Source organism: Triturus cristatus, chromosome 2_1 (assembly GCF_964204655.1).
Source record: "Triturus cristatus chromosome 2_1, aTriCri1.1, whole genome shotgun sequence".
NCBI lineage: Eukaryota > Metazoa > Chordata > Amphibia > Caudata > Salamandridae > Triturus > Triturus cristatus.
In genome coordinates this window covers 985,853,202-985,873,618 of record NC_140581.1, presented here as the reverse complement: position 1 = coordinate 985,873,618, position 20,417 = coordinate 985,853,202, and the positions used below count along the sequence as shown (strand labels likewise).

General features: G+C 40.6%; 1 protein-coding gene across 1 annotated transcript in view; it reads left to right on the top strand.

The window, feature by feature from the left end:
• The window catches only part of USP53 (ubiquitin specific peptidase 53), a 260,171-nt gene that overhangs the window by 89,632 nt on the left and 150,122 nt on the right, over positions 1 to 20,417 (top strand). The window contains exons 4-6 of the mRNA XM_085634305.1: positions 7,511 to 7,624; positions 7,721 to 7,803; positions 11,926 to 12,031. Of these exons, the coding sequence (XP_085490431.1) occupies positions 7,511 to 7,624; positions 7,721 to 7,803; positions 11,926 to 12,031 (303 nt within the window). The remainder of the gene's footprint in view (positions 1 to 7,510; positions 7,625 to 7,720; positions 7,804 to 11,925; positions 12,032 to 20,417) is intronic.

Here is a 20,417-nt window from a genome sequence, read left to right as displayed (position 1 = left end):
ATTTAGCATACTGGTGCCAACAGTTATTGATGCTCCGCATCTGAGGGCGCAGAAAGGGAAAAGACAAGAAACTGAGATCAGCATGCGTGTGGCACTTAAATGCGGCTGTGCTCAGTCACATTCGGGTCTATATTAGAGTCAGTGCAGAGCAGCATACTGGAGCTTTGCTATAGAGAAAGTTTTCCGGATACAGTGTGATACCTGGAGAGAATTCCGTGGGGTTGAATCTATGGTTGGAGAATTCACTAGAAAGTGCATTAGTGAAGAAAAGTAACTTGTGCTTCAGGAAATTTGCTTAGTTTTTTAAATGTAATTGTTGGTGCAAAAGTCTGTATAAATAGGTTTTGTGGAAGGTTGACGTTTTCCTAAACTAATCCTGTAGATTGACCTAATGGAGCAATGAGCTTGAGAAGATGCAGAAAAATTAAGCAGTTCATGAAATAACAAAATGCTGAAATTTGCTAAGGCACCCTTGGAAAATTATTATTTAGTACACCCCCAAGTGGAAACTCTGTGAAATGAAAGTGTTTAATTGCTATTTCTAAATTCCCAAGAACTTAAGAGTTTTTGCTGATGCTGAAATCATTTGCGCATCATGACTGTGCTCTGTGTATTATTCAATTTCTTATCATCTGATTTCTTTATCCAGCAACAGTTTTTCTGGGTGGAATCTGACACTTTGTTCTCCAGTCATTAAAAGTATTCACTCCTTGTTCTCCCCCAAACGTTTTTCATTCTTTTGGTTTTGCATACAGTGGGATAAACCTTAATATGAGCTCCCATTAACTCACTGTACCTGCTCTGACTTCTTGCGTAACTAACTCATGATTTGGGAGGACTGAGTCACTCTGCTTCTCTCAACAATTGTAGGTAAGGGTACAGACCACTGTTGTTTGCCTGTGACTTACAAAAGAGCTAAAACGCATTCTTGGTTTAGCCCTGTTATTTATCTGGATCACCTAATTGAACCTGAGTCCAATATCTACTGTGAAAAGCTTGAGAAGAGCCATTGAAGAATGGCCAATACAGGTCTCATCTATTTTTGCCCATACATGGCCATGATCAGCCATGTTGAACGCTGCCCAAAAGGCAGCAAGACAGCCCTATAAATATTTAGTATTGCAGTACTTTCATTTGATTTACCAAAGGGTGACTATCTTCTATTAGGCAGTTTGCCCAAAGCGAAAGCCAACCTGTTCAAAAGTTATTGCATTTAGCCTAGTCCCTTTGTCCTCTAATAATTAATGTGAAACGTTACAAAATGTTTTCAAAGCAGTATCTAAAAATTAAATTAGTCGGCATGAGCAGGGTTTGCTTCTATCACCATTATTTTTGTAGAGTGGGTTGTTTAAAGATTCTCTTCCTGATTTGGGGGAGCTTCCCAGTAGATGCAAAAAACAGTAAACGGGCAAATGCTGTATTACCAACAATTCAGGACCTTTCTTAACAATAAAATTGTGTGTGTGTGTATATATATATATATAACAGCACAATCCCGGTAAAGATAAAGGCTGTCTGGCAGGGCGGTCCGAGCATGGAAAACTGGCATCCCCAAATATATCGCACCACACTCTTTGATATGAAAAGTAACGCACGGACACCTTGGAAACGTACAGTTATGTAGATCTATTGACTGCAAAAACGCAACGAGTTTCAGCTTTCACCTTGGTCACGCTTGAAGCAAGTTTCTGTGACAACTACGTTTAAACTAGTGCTCACAACATAGAAAACAGACTACTCGTAACACCAATGGTGAATAATTCATGAGACAAGGAAAAGTGGTGGCCATATTAGCACTATACATGATCCAATTGCACTGCCAAATAGCAATTACTACAATGCCACCGAAACTGCATTCTGGAGTGACAACATTTCATATTAATGATTCTTAATGCAAAACTTATTTACAAAATTCTTCAATAATATAAAAAAATATAAACATTTGTGAATTAAATCATATTCACAAAATTGATAATGCCCTAATGGACAAGCAGCATATACATAGTTGTAGTCAAACTCCAGTTAACAATACACAAATGGCAAAATGCCCAAGTGGGCTAATAAATCAGTAATATAATTGTGCGCAGACGGAGTATTTAAATTCATCAGTAGCCCGTTCAAAAAGTAGATACCAATACCTAAAAAAGAAAAATTAGTTATATGTTAGTATAAAACAAGATACAATTTACAACAGCAATATTTGCACATAACAAATAAAATTATTGGTTATGCAAGTGTACAGACAGTTCTTCACTTGAGTTCAACCCCTTCGGAGACATGGTCTCAAAATCAACAATATATCTAGACTCCAATTGTCTCAAACGGAGTAATTTATTTCCTCCGCGCGCATCATCATAAACCGCATCAATTACCACCATTCTCAGCAGACTTTCATTCTGAAAATGCTGGTCAAAGAAATGTCGGGCAACAGGTTATTGTCTGTTATTATGTCGTATTGCTCTAATATGCTCAAGTACTCTTTTCTTGGCACGATGAATTGTGCTGCCTTTATATGCCTTGTTACATGGACACATAAGTGCATAAACACAGTACATTGTGTTACAAGTAAGGGCTTTCCTAATGGTAAATTCATTACCAATGCTGGAAATCTGCAATACAGTACAATCAATTCTGTTTTTGCATGCTTTACAATTTTTGCAGCAACGGAAGCCAGGACGGCCAACAATCCTAGGTTTGATGGTATTAGTCACCAAATTGGGGCTTAACTCATCTCTTAGTGATTTGTTCCTTTTGAAAGTAATTTGTGGATGATTATTCAAATATTTCTGCAAATTACTGTCAGTTAACAGTACATGCCAGTTTTTCTCTAAAATATGGCGCACATCCTGCGCTTGTCCTGAATACATGGTAATGAAACGAAGAATCTCAGACTCAGGTTGTCGTTTCACTGGATGTAGTAACTGGTTACGCGTAACCTCATCCACTCTCTTACTTGCTTCAGAAATAGTTCTTTGATGATAACCCCTCTCTCTGAAGCATTGCATCATTGTTTCCTTTTCCCTCAAATAGCTGCTTTCAGTACTACAATTACGCTTCGCGCGTAATAGTTCGCCATACGGGATACTGTAAACCAGCTTACGTGGATGTGAACTAGATGCGCTTAAAATACTATTTCCAGCTGTTTTTTTGTGAAATAGTTGTGTATGTATGATATGATATTTTATCTCCACTACAATATCCAGAAATTTTTGACATCATCAAGACATTACAGCTAGTACACTGCTACTGAAGGTGTGTTATGGGACTTGTAGTTTGGCTTGTAGGCACGTGACTTGAATGTTATGAATAGCACCTGGGACACTGCACAAAGAGATGTTATACCTTTGAAAAAGGCAGTTTGCTGAAACGCTTCAGGTGCATCACGTTTCCTCCTGTGCGCGCTATTGCAAATAAATGCTGTTTCCCGGATCCTGGCTGTGGCACATCTTTCTTTGATAATTTAATAACGGGAATGCTGTCTCCCGCAGCTACGGCCGCCCTGCAGGGTTGGTAGCCCCCGACGACAGTGGAGTTTTGGAGTGATTTACGAGGGTGGCATGACCCGCTCACCCCTTTGCAAGCTTTAGGATTATCCGGCGACAAGTGGAAAGGAGGAGAGAAAGGGAGCCGAGGGAGGTCGATACCTCCGCTTGGCAGGTTCCCGGTACTGCGTTATTGGACATTGCAAACACAGTAAGGAGAGTTCTTTGTGCACCAGTCTTTGTCAAGAAGCCATACTTACCGCTTAAACATCATGTGCAAGGTTGCAGTGGTATGTAACATCATCGAGACATTTCAGCTAGTACACTGCTACTGAAGGTGTGTTATGGGACTTGTAGTTCGGCTTGTAGGCACGTGACTTGAATGTTATGAATAGCACCTGAGACACTGCACAAAGAGATGTTATACCTTTGAAAAAGGCAGTTTGCTGAAAAGTGTCAGGTGCATCACGTTTCCTCCTGTGCGCGCTATTGCAAATAAATGCTGTTTCCCGGACCCTGGCTGTGGCACATTTTTCTTTGATATATATATTTATATATATATATATATATATATATATATATATATAGTTACTTCTACAGATCTCCTTTCCTGAGAGGTCTTATAATTGATAACCTTCCAATATATATTACCGGAAACATTGCCTTTTCTGGGAGGGCGTGAACACTTTACCTGTTGTGATGTATTGCCAAGTGTCAAGGAAGTGAGACATTGTTAGATCCTTAACACCAAAGGGGCGTCAATAGTTTGTTTAGAGGAGGCTAATATTGAAAAAGGTAGACCCAGTGCTCGGTTAGAAAATATGACCTTTTCCTTCCCAGATCAAGAAGAAGGATATCACATCTTACATTTTGGTATCAGAGAAAAGCTTCCCTGCTAAGCGTCTTCCGAATCCAACAGTCCACTTTGTCCCCCTGGTTGCAAATGAAGAAAACATTCTTTTTCTATCTTGTTCTTGAATATTTGCACAATTGACCTCAGATGATACTAGTACTTGAGACAAATCATAATGTCATATAACTGAGTTTTTAACATAAGGGCTGAAGACACTGAGAAGTCACTTTCAAATAAACAGTTTTCTGGTTTGCAACAAAATGGAGTAATGGAGACATTTTATAGCTCTACCCGTTGGGAGAAGCAATGAGAATTCTTTAAAAATTTACTGGATTTTGGTCACGTGACTTATGATTATCAGGAAAATTAGTGAGGAGTAGAAGAACTGAAATAATTGTCTATAGGGCAATCAGAATAATATATTTCTATTGTTCCTGATATCTGTTCTTCCTGTGGTAAGTGGTTAGCCCAGGAATTACAGAAGGTACTCGCCATGTAAGGGAGCCACCGTCGTGTGGTGATTAGATTATTGTAATTCCCAGTGCAGAACTTGAATCGGGTATTTTTGACCATTCTAAGTACCTTTAATTTATTTTAAGGTGGATGTTAAAGGTTGAGACAGAGAGGGCTCCTTTGTACTTCTTAACTGGCCGTCATTAACATTTCCCTGCTAATGCCCTTTTACATACTTGCACAGAAATGTGCTCTCACCCGTGTGAATGGTATCTGCATTCATGAAATAACCTCCTTTTCTTCATCCACATGACTCGTAGGAACCTCTGAAAACCTGTGCAGCTGCCATGTGTTTGCTTATTTTATGTTCATGAAGGACTGGCCCAGGGCCAATCTTTCAGCTCTTGTACTGATGTCCTATTCCTATTCTCTTTATGCAAACCCTTTTTGTTATTCAGGAGATGCGTGTAGAGAAAATGTTCCTTAGAGAAAATGCTTTATATACATGTGATTACTTTTTAATGGGCTAGTCTGTTGTGTTACACGTAATAGAAATATGAATTGTTAGAATCCTACAAGGTGGGATGTTAATAGCGAATGGTCTTAAGCAAGAAGTGTTAGGAGGAAGTATATGAATCATATTGGATTGTATATGTTGCTGATATGAACTAGTTGTTTAACAAAGTTACTATCCCTATTTAGTCCACAGTAGAGGCTGAGTTAATTCATGCCATAATAAGTATTTCAGATGTTAAAGATGCTATTTAGTTTTTGAAGACCGCTTTCAGAAGTGTTTCAGACTTCACAGGGTTTATACTGGAAGGCGTTCCTATTACCTCACAGCTCTGCAGATTGGTTGCAGATAGTTTTCAGTCTGTGCTGAAGTTTAGAGCTAACTGCAGGACAGGCCATAATGAATGATAGGGAAACCTCTGTAGACTCAAATGGAGACAAACTTTAGATGAAGAAAATGGGGGTTTCTGTGTGGAATAGATTGTACAGAGATTTCAGGAAGTGGATATTGGATCTTAATCTATGTTATATTGCATCTCTACTGGACTCCAGCTCATACAGCTGCTTTGGCTCTGTATGATTCTAATTTGTGTTTGGCGTGCACGTAGGTTAGGGGAAACATTGGAACTTATGTTCTGATATTACAGTAGAGTTACGCAGTTTTAGAGTGATGTTTTTCTTAGATTGAACTAGTGCATGGTCACCTGGATAGCTCCATACTTTATGCACTTCTTGCTGTTTAAGAGGATCTTATGGCCATTCCGTAGCTCAGATGAAGTTGTTTTCATTATAGAAATGAATCAAATCTTGAAGGTGTCGAAAACCTTGCTTGAGTCGGACAGCAGAAGGCTGGGTCTTTGTTTTACAATCCCTTGCAACGTGGGACAAAACTGTTTATACTACAATGAATTGTGAGGGAAAGTATGACAGCATATGTCCAGCATTCAATGAACTTTATACTTTCATTGTTTTGTTTTCTGCATATGTATGTGTGTGCAGTTGCTGTTATATTTGATTATTTTCCCCCCTGTTTTTAATTTACTACTACAGAAGTAATAAATGCATGATGAGTAAATGGTTTAAGGCAGTAAATTATTTTAATTGGTAGTGATACCTAGAATGGATTGTGCAAGCTTGCTATTGCATAATATTATTAAAAAAAGAATTGTGTAATGGTTGCGATAATATACACATTTCATTGACTTCACTGGTGAAGAACCAGGAGTAGACCATCTTCAATGCACCTTGGACTTTTCATTAAACTACCAGTGCCACAATTTTCCTATTATAAATGCCAAGTCTGTGTTCAGCTTTTGCCTGCGAAATACTGAATGTTATTTGTAAAATGGAAACCGGTAAACATTACACATGTGCAGTGAATATCTGCATATTTATAGGTAGAGTTCATGAGAGTATTCATGCCTTTCCCTGACTGCTCTTCAGGTCTGATTGGAATTTCCACACCAACTAACCTTGATTTTGCTGGCTGTTCTAAAATGTGTATGTTATCTTATGTTGATTTGTATAGCACACTTGGGAGGGTATCCAGGCGCTTTTACGATGTGTAGAGACACTTAGCTTTCTGTCTATAGAAGGACCAATTCTCAATCCTTCAATTTTTTTTCCCAGTGAACTTGCCTGATGGAATAAATTGTTTACTACTCTTAAAACTATCTCGTCATGGTCTACCTCTTACAAACGTGTTGTGCAGCAACATGTTTGAGGTTTGCCCCTATGCCTGTGGATGTATTCGTGGGCTAGGTGCAATGATTACGATTTCTGCGTGAATGCAGACTTCTTGGGTCTCCAGTATGGTTTGCTTTGAGCTAAAGCCAAGCCAGATTGTAAGAATTACTGTTTACTGTGTGCATGATTTCCATCAAGAGTAATTGTAATTGGATCTCTTTAATTGGAATTTTCTTAATATCTGCCACTGGTCTGTCCCTCGTGACTTTACATAAACATCTCTGGATTACACTTTACAACAATACAAGTAAGATCCCTTGTGGGGATGCCCCACACCTTCTGCGAAAACACCTGACTTAAGTCCACAGATAGCTGCTTCTATGACATGAAATACATTCCAAAAGGAAAATGAGTGTATTTATCGGTTTCAAATATTCTAACTGTTCAGAAAGTAATTTATTATTCTATTTTTCGAACACTGCTGCTTTATGGTGATACTGTTTACCCATAACATTTCTTTCAGGAAAACATACTGGAGCGGATTCATTTCCATATTGTGCCAAACAGCGAAGGAGACATGTGTACTTCCAAATCCTGCATCACTCACCAGAAGTTTGCCATGACACTTTACGAACAGGTTAGAAGGGGTTGTTACCACTTTCAATGTAAAAAGTAATTCCTTTGTTGTGGATTTTAGAACTAACGTTTTGTTTATTATCTCTGCTTACCAAAGTGTGTGTGCCGCAGCTGTGGGGCTTCATCAGACCCATTGCCTTTCACAGAGTTTGTACGATACATTTCGACCACAGCCCTCTGGTAAGACAATCCAGTATTTTTGCACAAGTCCCATGTACTCTCTTTTCTAATTAGTTTGTTGTGTGATGCATTCGTGACTGATATTAAGCACTTGTAAACCCGTTTAAGCTAAAGTAGATGCTATAGTCCGTGTTAGGGAACCGCTCTGCTTCAAAAATTGTGGAAGCGGCCAGTGTCAGCGTTTGGGGGCAGGTCTGTTTAATTCTGTCTAAGTTCCCATTTCTAATGGTGTTACAACCACCTTATACCTTACATTTTGTTGCTATAATTGGTTGATTAATCTTGAAAACCCTGTTAAGAAAGTATATTTTTCAGTTCCCTTTTTGAGCAACATGTAAGCTTCTTGATAAGTGGTCAGGCTGCTCATTGGAAACACAGGCCAAAACCTGCTCGTCCTACATGTGCTGGCCAGCGGCTTGTTTTGCCAAGAGAGCCCACTTGTCATCCAGGTCCATTTTCTTTTTTTCTACTCATGAAATAAATAGAACCTTGATACTGCTGTTAAGCCATGTTTTTGGCAGGGGATGTGCTATATTTGTTAAGGAACCATTGCACTTGTCCTTTCAGTAAAGTGGTTGCCTTATTTCTTCTTAACTATGTGCCAGAATTGAATTCATTATGTTATTCAGACTCTTGACAGCTGCTTTTCCTCTGCTTTTGAGTCAAGCCTGTGACCGTTTTGCTTGTATGGACTTACATGATTATTTTAGCTCTCTATGATCATAGCATGATTATCTTGTAGCCAGTGGGTATCTTATTGGATCAGTGATGATGAAGTAAGCTCTTCTCAGGTGGTTTGTAATTGGCTGCTGATGATGGTAGGGCAAGCATGCACACTGGAGGCAGAGATGCTAGTCACTGTCCATGTTACAATATCAGGCCAAAGAATATCAGGGGGGCTTCAGATAAAGGTATGAGGAGACTGTCGGTGTCACAAATGAAGACAGTAATGCAACTATGGTTTAGAATCCTAGGAGGCAAGCCTTGATTTTCACGATGGATCATTTTCTTTTTAAACAGTTTTGCTTTTTGGTTTGTAGTCTTTCTTTTTGTGTTGTTTACTGCCACTGAAAGGTTTAGACTATCTGTACTTTCTTTTTTTGTGTGGTATTAGTGCTGCATGTGTGCCACTCGCCACAAAATCTAACCTGTCTTCTTGCAAGTTCTTACATAGACCAGTAAGATGAACCTCTGTTTAGGTCACAGAGGAAACTACTAAACACTTCTCACTTTCCACTCCCTAAATAGCCTCTTATTTCTCTAGCCACTTACACATACATAATCAGAAGATATGTTGATCGCACCTGGTGTCCTAACAAGTCTCAATCAGTTGGTGCCTGTGTGAAAATGTTGGATGACCCTGCTCCAGGTGCGAAGCTGGTTGCAAGGTCAAGGCAGTGATTGCTATCAGTAATTACTTTGGTGGTGCCCGAAAGTCTCGAAGTGGGCGATGGTACAGGTTATTCTAGATGAAGTCTGTGCCATTGGCTGGGAATGTCTAGTTCTGTTATATAGGTGGTTTAAGAGAATTGTAGAATGTATTTCTTTTACAAATCTTTCATGTTTTATTTTACTGAGTTGCTGTGAGATGAATTACTGCTCAAGGCTACTTTAGGAAGTACAGTGCAGGGCAGATCAGTACCACTCAAGATGCTTACACGGAGCATCAAGTGGCAACGTTTCAATTTGCCTACTGCCAGTGTGGGTTGGAGCACCACTTGGTTTCCGTGTCAGCACCTGAATAAACCAGTTCAGGATTGACAGGCCCTTTTAGACCTTTTACCAAGGTCCAATGACATTGACTGGCAAAATCTTCTGAGTCACAGGATGTCAGGCATGTTTCCTGACTGCTTGATCCTGGCACTGAGGCAGTAAGACTACAGCAAGCATGACTGGGTACAAGACGCGCAAGCTCTCCAAAAGCTGTGCTAGATTTTGCTCCCATGAAGGCAAAGGTACCATTGAGATCCTGTTAAGCACACAGACCTGGAAGAATACCCTTTTACCATTTTACACCGGTCTATTGATCAGATGTAACCACTCCATAATATAAAAAGGTCGTCAAATCCAATTGGACCCACATCCTGATCTTAACTAAACACTCTTTGAAGTTTATTCTTGTGATGGGGCGGCAAAAATAAAACATTACATTTTTCATTATACTTGCATCATTGTTTTTAGTCCTTAGAAGTTATAAGGGAAACACATAGAGGTTTACAAATCCCTTCACAATGAGCTAGAACAGCAGCACGAGCCCTTTTTGCAATAGAGTACAGTACTTAGAATCATACCTAGATTACAGGGGAAAACTATCTTTACCTGCAGTAAAATTCCTCAACACTGTGGCTAGAACCGTTCTCTGCTATAGTAAAGAGTGTACACAACAATAAAGCATGTCACAAGATGTGGGTGAGTTTTTCACACCTTTTTACTAAACCTAGAGCAGTATTAGCTTAGCAGCTGGTGGGCATTCCCTTTTCAACATAGTTAGGCCAGTATTCACACTGAGACTCCACTCTTGTTTTTATCTGCCTAGACTATTACAGGGACCCTAGTGCCTCCTGTTCCAGAATAATATTTCAGGCAGACATTTACATAAAAGCTGGAATCACAGATTGAGATAAATGAAACAACTTGCTATATAACAAGTCTGAATTGTCACCCAAGAAGTTATAGGCACTTAAGAAAACATTGACGCTTACCTGGACTCATTAACACACAGCAGCATACCCCAGGAACAGGCAGTTCCGCTTAATCTTCTGATCATAGATGCCATAAAGGAAACTTTGACAGCTAAGACAACATTGTCTAATGGCCTACTCATTCAATTTTATCAGATTTACTCTGACTAATTTGCATCTACTACAAATGTACACTCCCAATTTAGAAATAGGTTGTCTCCATAATCCATGTCTGATGCCTTGATAGTATTGCACCTCACCACAAATTTGGATCTGACCCCTCTAATATATAACCTTGGAGACCCCTGCCTGTGCTCATTGAGGGTTCCAAGATCCTTAGTAAGGTCATCTTCAAATTCCCCTTCATACTTTCTTGTACTTGGACTATACACAGAAAGGGTATAGATTTGTGCACCATCTGAGCAAAGAAGGTGCATACCAAAAAGTGCTAATGTACAACAATCTCATAAAGACACCTGACAGGACCATATACTCCAGTCTAAAGCCTGAGGACCTGGAAAAAGTCGATAAAATCCCTTTTGATGTGGGAAGAATTTCAGTCCCTCTGTGTATGTGTCCATCCAGCAGAGTAAGAAGGTACGCCCACCAGCAAATCACTGAGCACTATCTAAGCGGTACTGCTGGGAGCTTTTCCTCTATTCTGTTTTATAAAGGCTTTCCAGTCGTGGAAGACTCAGTATTTTTCTTCACTCGAAGACACTATCTGGAGGTTTCTGTACCTCAGAAAGGTGAAGAGTAGGTGCTTCATTGAGAAAACAGAATGCTCCCTTACCTTAGCAAAGGTAAGAAGTCCCAAGGGTTTCCTCAGGTCTCAGCCACCACCCACTGCACCTTCTCAGAGGCGCAATGCACCCCCCCCCCCCTTCAGTGGGGGTAAAGGCTTTGAGAAGAAGGGCTTTCTTTATTGGAGGGGAAAAATGAGCGTTGTCCAATTGCTTCAGTAAAACAGTTGTGAACTGGTGGATTGGCTACTGTTTGCAAAATCTGTGTTTTGGGTTAGATATGATCATAATCTGCAAAATGTATGTAGGTTTCCAAGCATAGCTTTGAATTTGTTAATGTGCATACATTGCACAAAGCATAAGAGGAAGTCTACAATTTGGAGATTTCTGCACGTCACAGTCCAGACAAGGAGAGCTGGTTTTGTTTGTAAGAAAGAAATGGAAGAAACACTGGTGAAATAGGGCTACAGCTCTTTTTGGAGAGAATTAAGCAGGAGAGAGCTGGTAGAGGATTGAACGCCACCTTTTCGAGGCCAATCTGTTATCATTCTTCTAAACTTTTGTCAGCATTGGACATAGTACTTTTACGTTAATTCTGTTGATGCTGGCATTGTGGCAAGTATTTATAATTCTGTCAGTTGTGCACTGTCAAGATTTGCAGTCCCATGCCTCATCCCCTGTCTTTGCTTCAATTGCAGTAATGAAGTTGACCGCATACTAGAGAGAAACGAGCGCCTGAAGCCTGAAATGTTTGCAGAGTTGCTACAGGCAGCAAACACCGCTGATGACTACAGGAAATGTCCGGTAAGTGAAATGCACATATGTAAGCACTTCCCTAGTTCTGTATATATCAAGTGGGTCTTGTTACATCCTATTGAAAATCGTTTGACTCATCCACAAAGTGTTTGTTACCGTGGACCAGTTTCACAAACCATTTGTGGACACAAATGCCACTTAGGTAGGTGTGTCATAGCATGCATTTACATTAGTAAATGCCAGATGTTGAGTAATATAATCTGGTTAATTGACATTTTAGGTGCGCAGATTGCCTTTATCCACCACCAACTCTAATTTTTCTACCACTGTAAATTTAAGGTAAATTGTGAATAAAAGGTCTTTTGAAAGTAGGTGCATTAAAAGTGGGTTAAATACCACAAAGGTCTTTCATTTTTAAGGATTTCACAAACTTTTCAATTTCTACCCAAATTAGACACCGAAATCAACTCTAAAATGAGGTTTGAGCAAGTGTGCAAATAAAGTGTGAACATTTCCCTAATACTCTCATAAGGGGTATAAGAAAAAGGAGTTTCTCCATAGGGACGCATTTTATCCTCTTGGAGAAAAAACTCCAGCAAGTTAAGGTGCATGTATATGAATGAGTAAACAGTAGGATTTTCCCTCTGGTTTAGTGTTCACTTTGGTTTTTGTGCGAATCATAGAATAGCTGTCAACCTACTGAAATCATTGGAGGGAAACAGCCAAAAGTAGATGTATTTGTTTAAAAAATATCTTTGTGACAATGGCCCTATAGCTTAATTCATACTGCATTGGCGTTATGTTCTATTTTGCCTCAGTTGTAAAGAGTGAATCAACAGCCTTCAAATGCTGACATATAAACAACGTAATCAACATTTTAGCTGGCTTCTGACTCTCCATTCAGACTGTTGTGTATGCACACAGGGCCCTCCATCTCATTGACTAGGGCAAACGTGCTACCAGCAAGCAAATGTAGAATTCTAATGAGTGTTCATTTATACAGTATCTCATGATACAAACATCTTCTTGTGTTCAGAGGATTATTACAGGGACTCTGATGGGAGCTGGGTTATAGTTGCAGACGGTAGGGTGTTTAAACGTACTTCAGGGAGCATTAAAGTCTTAGCGTGAATCCATTGAATAGTAGTTCTTATTACTGGTTTGCTTGGTGGTCTTAACTTATTTTTGAAGTACACCCCTCTCTCTCATGCAGAACTAAACATGGTCTTGTCAGTCGCACCCAGTCTCGAACGCCTGCATTGTCTCTTACAGATTGCCTTGCATGTTTGCAGGTCTTCTGCTTTACATTTATTGGCCAATCCAGGATCACAGCAAATAAATGCCCTTCTATTGATGGCTCGAAACGTGGAGACAGGTTTAACTATTTAGTAGTAGTAATATATTTATTTTTTTAAAGAACCATACAAGTACATCACATAAATGCAATAACCATAAAAACTCTGAGTGGCCACCTTTACCCACCTTAGTGACAAACCGATCGATTAATTACTAATTGCACGTGTGTATATCTATTATGATCACAAGCATATTAAAGTTATCGTTTATTGACACTGCTAAAGATTTTCGCCTTACATTAATTAGTTATTACATCCTAAAAAATACATTCCTTTAAAAGAAAGCTATAAAACAATCTAATCACTAAATTACTTAAAATTGCTAATATAAATATATATATATATATATATATATATATATATATATATATATATATATATATATAAATATATATATATATAAATATATATATATTCTGCTCCAAAGTTGTCCACCTGTAAGTAGCACTCGACCAGCAGCTTGATTTATGTGTAGGTAGGGACGGGGATCCGCTTGTAGGAGCCGCTCCGTAGTGGATTTGCCTGACGCGTTTCGAAGCTCCATATGCTTCTCTTCAGAGGCTTTAACGGAAACGGTGTGCACAACCGCTAACCCACTTCACCATTTAACATATGACACACCCACCAATGGGAGGCTCAAATGAGACTGTGCATTATGCGAAGTGTAGTGCGGAAGGCACATAATCAAGTCCTGTATGGACCCTGCAAGTGGGCCCGTCCTCGATCCTATGTACGGCTGCTGTTCCACTTTCGTGGCCCCCAAGACTTCCGGGTTGGTGCATACTCAGCGGCTGGATGGCCGTGTGTTATATTCTGCTCCAAAGTTGTCCACCTGTAAGTAGCACTCGACCAGCAGCTTGATTTATGTGTAGGTAGGGACGGGGATCCGCTTGTAGGAGCCGCTCCGTAGTGGATTTGCCTGGCGCGTTTCGAAGCTCCATATGCTTCTCTTCAGAGGCTTTAACGGAAACGGTGTGCACAACCGCTAACCCACTTCACCATTTAACATATGACACACCCACCAATGGGAGGCTCAAATGAGACTGTGCATTATGGGAAGTGTAGTGCCGAAAGCACATAATCAAGTCCTGTATGGACCCTGCAAGTGGGCCCGTCCTCGATCCTATGTATGGCTGCTGTTCCACTTTCGTGGCCCCCAAGACTTCCGGGGTGGTGCATACTCCGCGGCTGGACGGTCGCGTGTTATATTCTGCTCCAAAGTTGTCCACCTGTAAGTAGCACTCGACCAGCAGCTTGATTTATGTGTAGGTAGGGACGGGTATCCGCTTGTAGGAGCCGCTCGGTAGTGGATTTGCCTGACGCGTTTCGAAGCTCCATATGCTTCTCTTCAGAGACTTTAACGGAAACGGTGTGCACAACCGCTAACCCACTTCACCATTTAACATATGACACACCCACCAATGGGAGGCTCAAATGAGACTGTGCATTATGGGAAGTGTAGTGCGGAAAGCACATAATCAAGTCCTGTATGAACCCTGCAAGTGGACCCGTCCTCGATCCTATGTACGGCTGCTGTTCCACTTTCGTGGCCCCCAAGACTTCCGGGGTGGTGCATACTCCGCGGCTGGACGGCCGCGTGTTATATTCTGCTCCAAAGTTGTCCACCTGTAAGTAGCACTCGACCAGCAGCTTGATTATGTGCTTTCCGCACTACACTTTCCATAATGCACAGTCTCATTTGAGCCTCCCATTGGTGGGTGTGTCATATGTTAAATGGCGAAGTGGGTTAGCGGTTGTGCACACCGTTTCCGTTAAAGTCTCTGAAGAGAAGCATATGGAGCTTCGAAACACGTCAGGCAAATCCACTACGGAGCGGCTCCTACAAGCGGATCCCCGTCCCTTCCTACACATAAATCAAGCTGCTGGGCGAGTGCTACTTGCAGGTGGACAACCTTGGAGCAGAATATAACACGCGGTCGTCCAGCCGCGGAGTATGCACTACCCGGAAGCCTTGGGGGCCACGAAAGTGGAACAGCAGCCGTATATAGGATCGAGGACGGGCCCACTTGCAGCCGTATATAGGATCGAGGACGGGCCCACTTGCAGGGTCATACAGGACTTGATTATGTGCTTTCCGCACTACACTTTCCATAATGCACAGTCTCATTTGAGCCTCCCATTGGTGGGTGTGTCATATGTAAAATGGCGAAGTGGGTTAGCGGTTGTGCACACCGTTTCCGTTAAAGCCTCTGAAGAGAAGCATATGGAGCTTCGAAACACGTCAGGCAAATCCAATACGGAGCGGCTCCTACAAGCGGATCCCTGACCCTACCTACACATAAATCAAGCTGCTGGGCGAGTGCTACTTACAGGTGGACAATATATATATATAATCAATCTACTGGCGGTCGCCAGTAGATAGTTATAGTTAGGACCGAGTTTCCATAGGAAATCTGAAAATTCTATTTTGAATAACTTTAGCGCCGGTTGACGAATCCTCGCAAAATTTTCAAAACTAATGGGGCGCTCCGCTCAGCTCCTACCCTGAAAGTCTCGGGGTGATTCGTCAAGCGGAGGCTGAGAAAAAAGGGGGTTCCCAAAACGCGTTTTCCCCATGCATTTTCCCATAGGACCTTTAGGTACAGCCCGAACGGCTGAACAGAATTACTTGAAATTTGGCAAAGAGGTAGTCTTCAAGTCAGGGATGTGCCTTTTGTATATATGGAGTCAATCTGTTCAGTAGTTCCTGAGAAAATTGCAGTTAAAAGTACATAAATATCTATAGGCGCGCGCACGGTGCCGTGCGCGAGCGTAATTCTGATTGGTGGTTACATGTCAGTCAACGTTCGACTCGGTCGAAATCAGGAAGTGTCGGCCGCCATTTTGTGTGTTTTGTTTGTGACAGTGAAAAAGAAAGGTGGAGAACGTGAAAAGGGGGCAGGGTAGAGAGTTCCTGACCCCCTAGCCTTTGTCAGGGGGTCCCTGAAAAACATTTTATTTTTTTTTTCAAAAAATCGCGGGGTGCACTCACCGTGCGCGTACGGTGAAAAACCTTAAAAAAAAACCTTTTAAACGAGCCATTCCATATTACAGGATACAGTCAATCTATAACTATATACATAGGTAGCTTATTGTAAAATAAATATATAAAAAATATTATAAAACATACATAACTTAGCATTTAAAAAACCTTACAAATTCACTTAAAAAACCATAGGTTTCACACACGTTATAGTTAGGAATTAGCATTTAAAAAACCTTGCAAATTCACTTAAAAAACCATAGGTTTCACACATGTTATAGTTAGCTGGACATTTCACTCGTAAAAAACCATTGAAATTCACCCGTTATAGTTAGTTCAGATAACTATAACTCGCGCGACCGCCACTCTATCACAAGGATGATGTCATCAGTGATGTCATGAGTGATGCCACTGACCATGTCATGAGTGATGTAATATGTGACGTCATGTGCAGTGGATTGCGGGCGCGCGAGTTATAGTTATCTGAACTAACTATAACGGGGGAATTTCAATGGTTTTTTACGAGTGAAATGTCCAGCTAACTATAACGTGTGAAACCTATGGTTTTTAAGTGAATATATATATATATATATATATATATATATATATATATATATATAATCTACTGGCGGTCGCCAGTAGATAGTTATAGTTAGGACCGAGTTTCCATAGGAAATCTGAAAATTCTATTTTGAATAACTTTGGCGCCGGTTGACGAATCCTCGCAAAATTTTCAAAACTAATGGGGCGCTCCGCTCAGCTCCTACCCTGAAAGTCTCGGGGTGATTCGTCAAGCGGGGGCAACTAATGGGGCGCTCCGCTCAGCTCCTACACTGAAAGTCTCGGGGTGATTCGTCAAGCGGGGGCCGAGAAAAAGGGGGGGTCCCAAAACGCGTTTTCCCCATGCATTTTTCCATAGGACCTTTAGTCGCAGCTACAGCCCGAACGGCTGAACAGAATTGCGTGAAATTTGGCAGAGAGGTAGCCATAAGGTCAAGGAAGTGTCTTTTGCAGGTCTGGTGTAAATCTGTTCAGTATTTCCTGAGAAAATAGCATTTAAAAGCATATATATATGTATACGCGCGCAGGGTGCGCGCACCGTGCGCGCACCGTGCGAGCACCCTAACGTGCGCGAGCGTAATTCTGATTGGTGGTTATATGTTAGTCAACGTTCGAATCGGTCGAAATCAGGAAGTGTCTGCCGCCATTTTGTTTGTTTTCAGTGCGAGAGTGAAAAAGGAAGGTGGCGAACGTGAAAAGGGGGCAGGGTAGAGAGTTCCTGACCCCCTAGCCTTTGTCAGGGGGTCCCTGAAGGACCCCGAAGGCAAAAAAATGTTTTTTTTTTTTTTAAATCGCGGGGTGCGATAAACGTAGTTTATTGTAAAATAAATATATAAAAAAATAATAATACATAAATAAATTAGCATTTAAAAAACCGTACAAATTCACTGAAAAAACCATAGGTTTCACACACGTTATAGTTAGGAATTAGCATTGAAAAAACCTTGCAAATTCACTTAAAAAACCATAGGTTTCACACATGTTATAGTTAGGTGGATATTTCACTCGTAAAAAACCAATGAAATTCCCCCGTTATAGTTAGTTCAGATAACTATAACTCGCGCGACCGCCACTCTATCACAAGGATGATGTCATCAGTGATGTCATGAGTGATGCCACTGACCATGTCATGAGTGATGTAATATGTGACGTCATGAGCAGTGGATTGCGGGCGCGCGAGTTATAGTTATCTGAACTAACTATAACGGGGGAATTTCATTGGTTTTTTACGAGTGAAATATCCACCTAACTATAACATGTGTGAAACCTATGGTTTTTTCAGTGAATATATATATATATATATATATATATATATATATATATATATATATATATATTCACTGAAAAAACCATAGGTTTCACACACGTTATAGTTAGGAATTAGCATTTAAAAAACCTTGCAAATTCACTGAAAAAACCATAGGTTTCACACATGTTATAGTTAGCGGAAATTTTACTGATTAAAAAACCAATGAAATTCCCCCGTTATAGTTAGTGCAGGCAACTATAACTCACGCGACCGCAATCTTCTGCTGATGACATATGTGTCTTTATGAAAAAAAAATATTTGTAATATATGTATAGCTAAAAATGTATGGAAGAAGACATGGGCAAATAAGTGTCTAAATACAGTATTAGCATCAGCAGAGGATTGCGGTCGCGTGAGTTATAGTTGCCTGCACTAACTATAACGGGGGAATTTCATTGGTTTTTTATCAGTAAAATTTCCGCTAACTATAACATGTGTGAAACCTATGGTTTTTTCAGTGAATTTGCAAGGTTTTTTAAATGCTAATTCCTAACTATAACGTGTGTGAAACCTATGGTTTTTTCAGTGAATTTGTACGTTTTTTTAAATGCTAAGTTACTTTACGCCATTCGTGGCGTGCGCGCCCACTTAACGCAGTTCGTTCCGTGCGCGCACAGTGAGCACGCGGTGCGCTTCGCGCACCGCGCGCCCACTTTACGCAGTTAGTGCCGTGCACGCACGGTGGGCACGCGGTGCGATGACAAAGCAAGAAAGCACGTCAACAAATCTGTTTCTGCTTTCCTCCGTGACTATGGTATGGGTGCCATTTACCACAACAACTTGCGTTATGACATGCAAGACATTTATAGAGGAGATGGTGTGCACTTCAATGATGAAGGGAACAGAGTCTTCCTCTTGAACCTTAGACTCTGCATCGGTACTTACTTGTAGGTACCACTAAAAAATCATTTCATAAACACAACGGCTCTTTTTAGAGCCCCCTAATATCTAAACACTTAAATCTGATTTTCATTTTTTTTTTTTTTTTTCTACCGTACGCTTACCGTAAGCTTACCGTACGCGTACCCCGTGATTTTTTTAAAAATCAATAAATGTTTTCTTTGTACTTTACAGTCCTTCTTTGACCCCCTCACAAATGTAAGGGGGTCTGTAACTCTCCTCATTGCCCCCTTTTCTTGTTTTCACTCTTTTTTTTCTGAGTGAAATACACAAAATGGCGGCCGCCGCTTCCTGGTTTCGGCCGATTCGAATGTTTACTAAGATCTAAGAGCCAATCAGAATCGCGCTCGCGCACGCCACCGTACGCTTACGGTAAGCGTACGGTAAGCGTACCGTAAGCGGGCTCAGATATATATATATTGATTTAAAGGCTATTTTCTCAGAATCTACTGAACAGATTTACACCAAACCTACAAAAGGCACTTCCTTGACCTAGGGACTACCTCTCTGCCAAATTTCGAGTAATTCTGTTCAGCCGTTCGGGCTGTAGCTCGTTCTAAAGGTCCTATGGAAAAATGCATGGGGAAAACGCGTTTTGGGACCCCCCTTTTATCTCAGCCCCCGCTTGACGGATCCCCCCGAGACTTTCAGGGTAGGAGCGGAGCGGAGCGCCCCACCTATTTTGAGAAATTCGCGAGGATTCATCGACCGGCGCCAAAGTTATTCAAAATAGAATGTTGAGGTTTTCCTATGGAAAAGGGGTCCTAACTATAACTACCTACTGGCGACCGCCAGTAGGTAATATATATATATATATATATATATATATATATATATATATATATATATTCTTACTGACCATCTTACTGGAACAAAAGCAACTCATGGGAAAAAGGGCTGTCAATTCAAGTTATCATCCATAATATATTCCCTAAAGTGCATGTGCATATATTTTGGCAGAATTCATACTTTTGGGAGCAGAACACTAAAAAGATCCCAGATTTCAAGTAAACAAGATTGTCCCCTAGGTGGAGCAGAAACAATATACATCTTTAGGAACAGGAAGATCACATTCCAAGCCTTACAGGTTTTTTGCAATTTGCACATCTCAACCACCAAGCAATTAACAAACCAAGTAAAAGCTAGCCAGTCTATAATTCACTTTAGACCTCTGAAGTGCATTAGATTTTAACAAGATTCATATTTGGGTGCAAGCCCTTTAGGACTAGGAGATTTGATGCAATCATTATTGCTCACTTAAATAGAACAGAAAGAGTATGTTTTGCTATTTACAGAATGGTCAATTTCATAGCCTTACAGATAGCT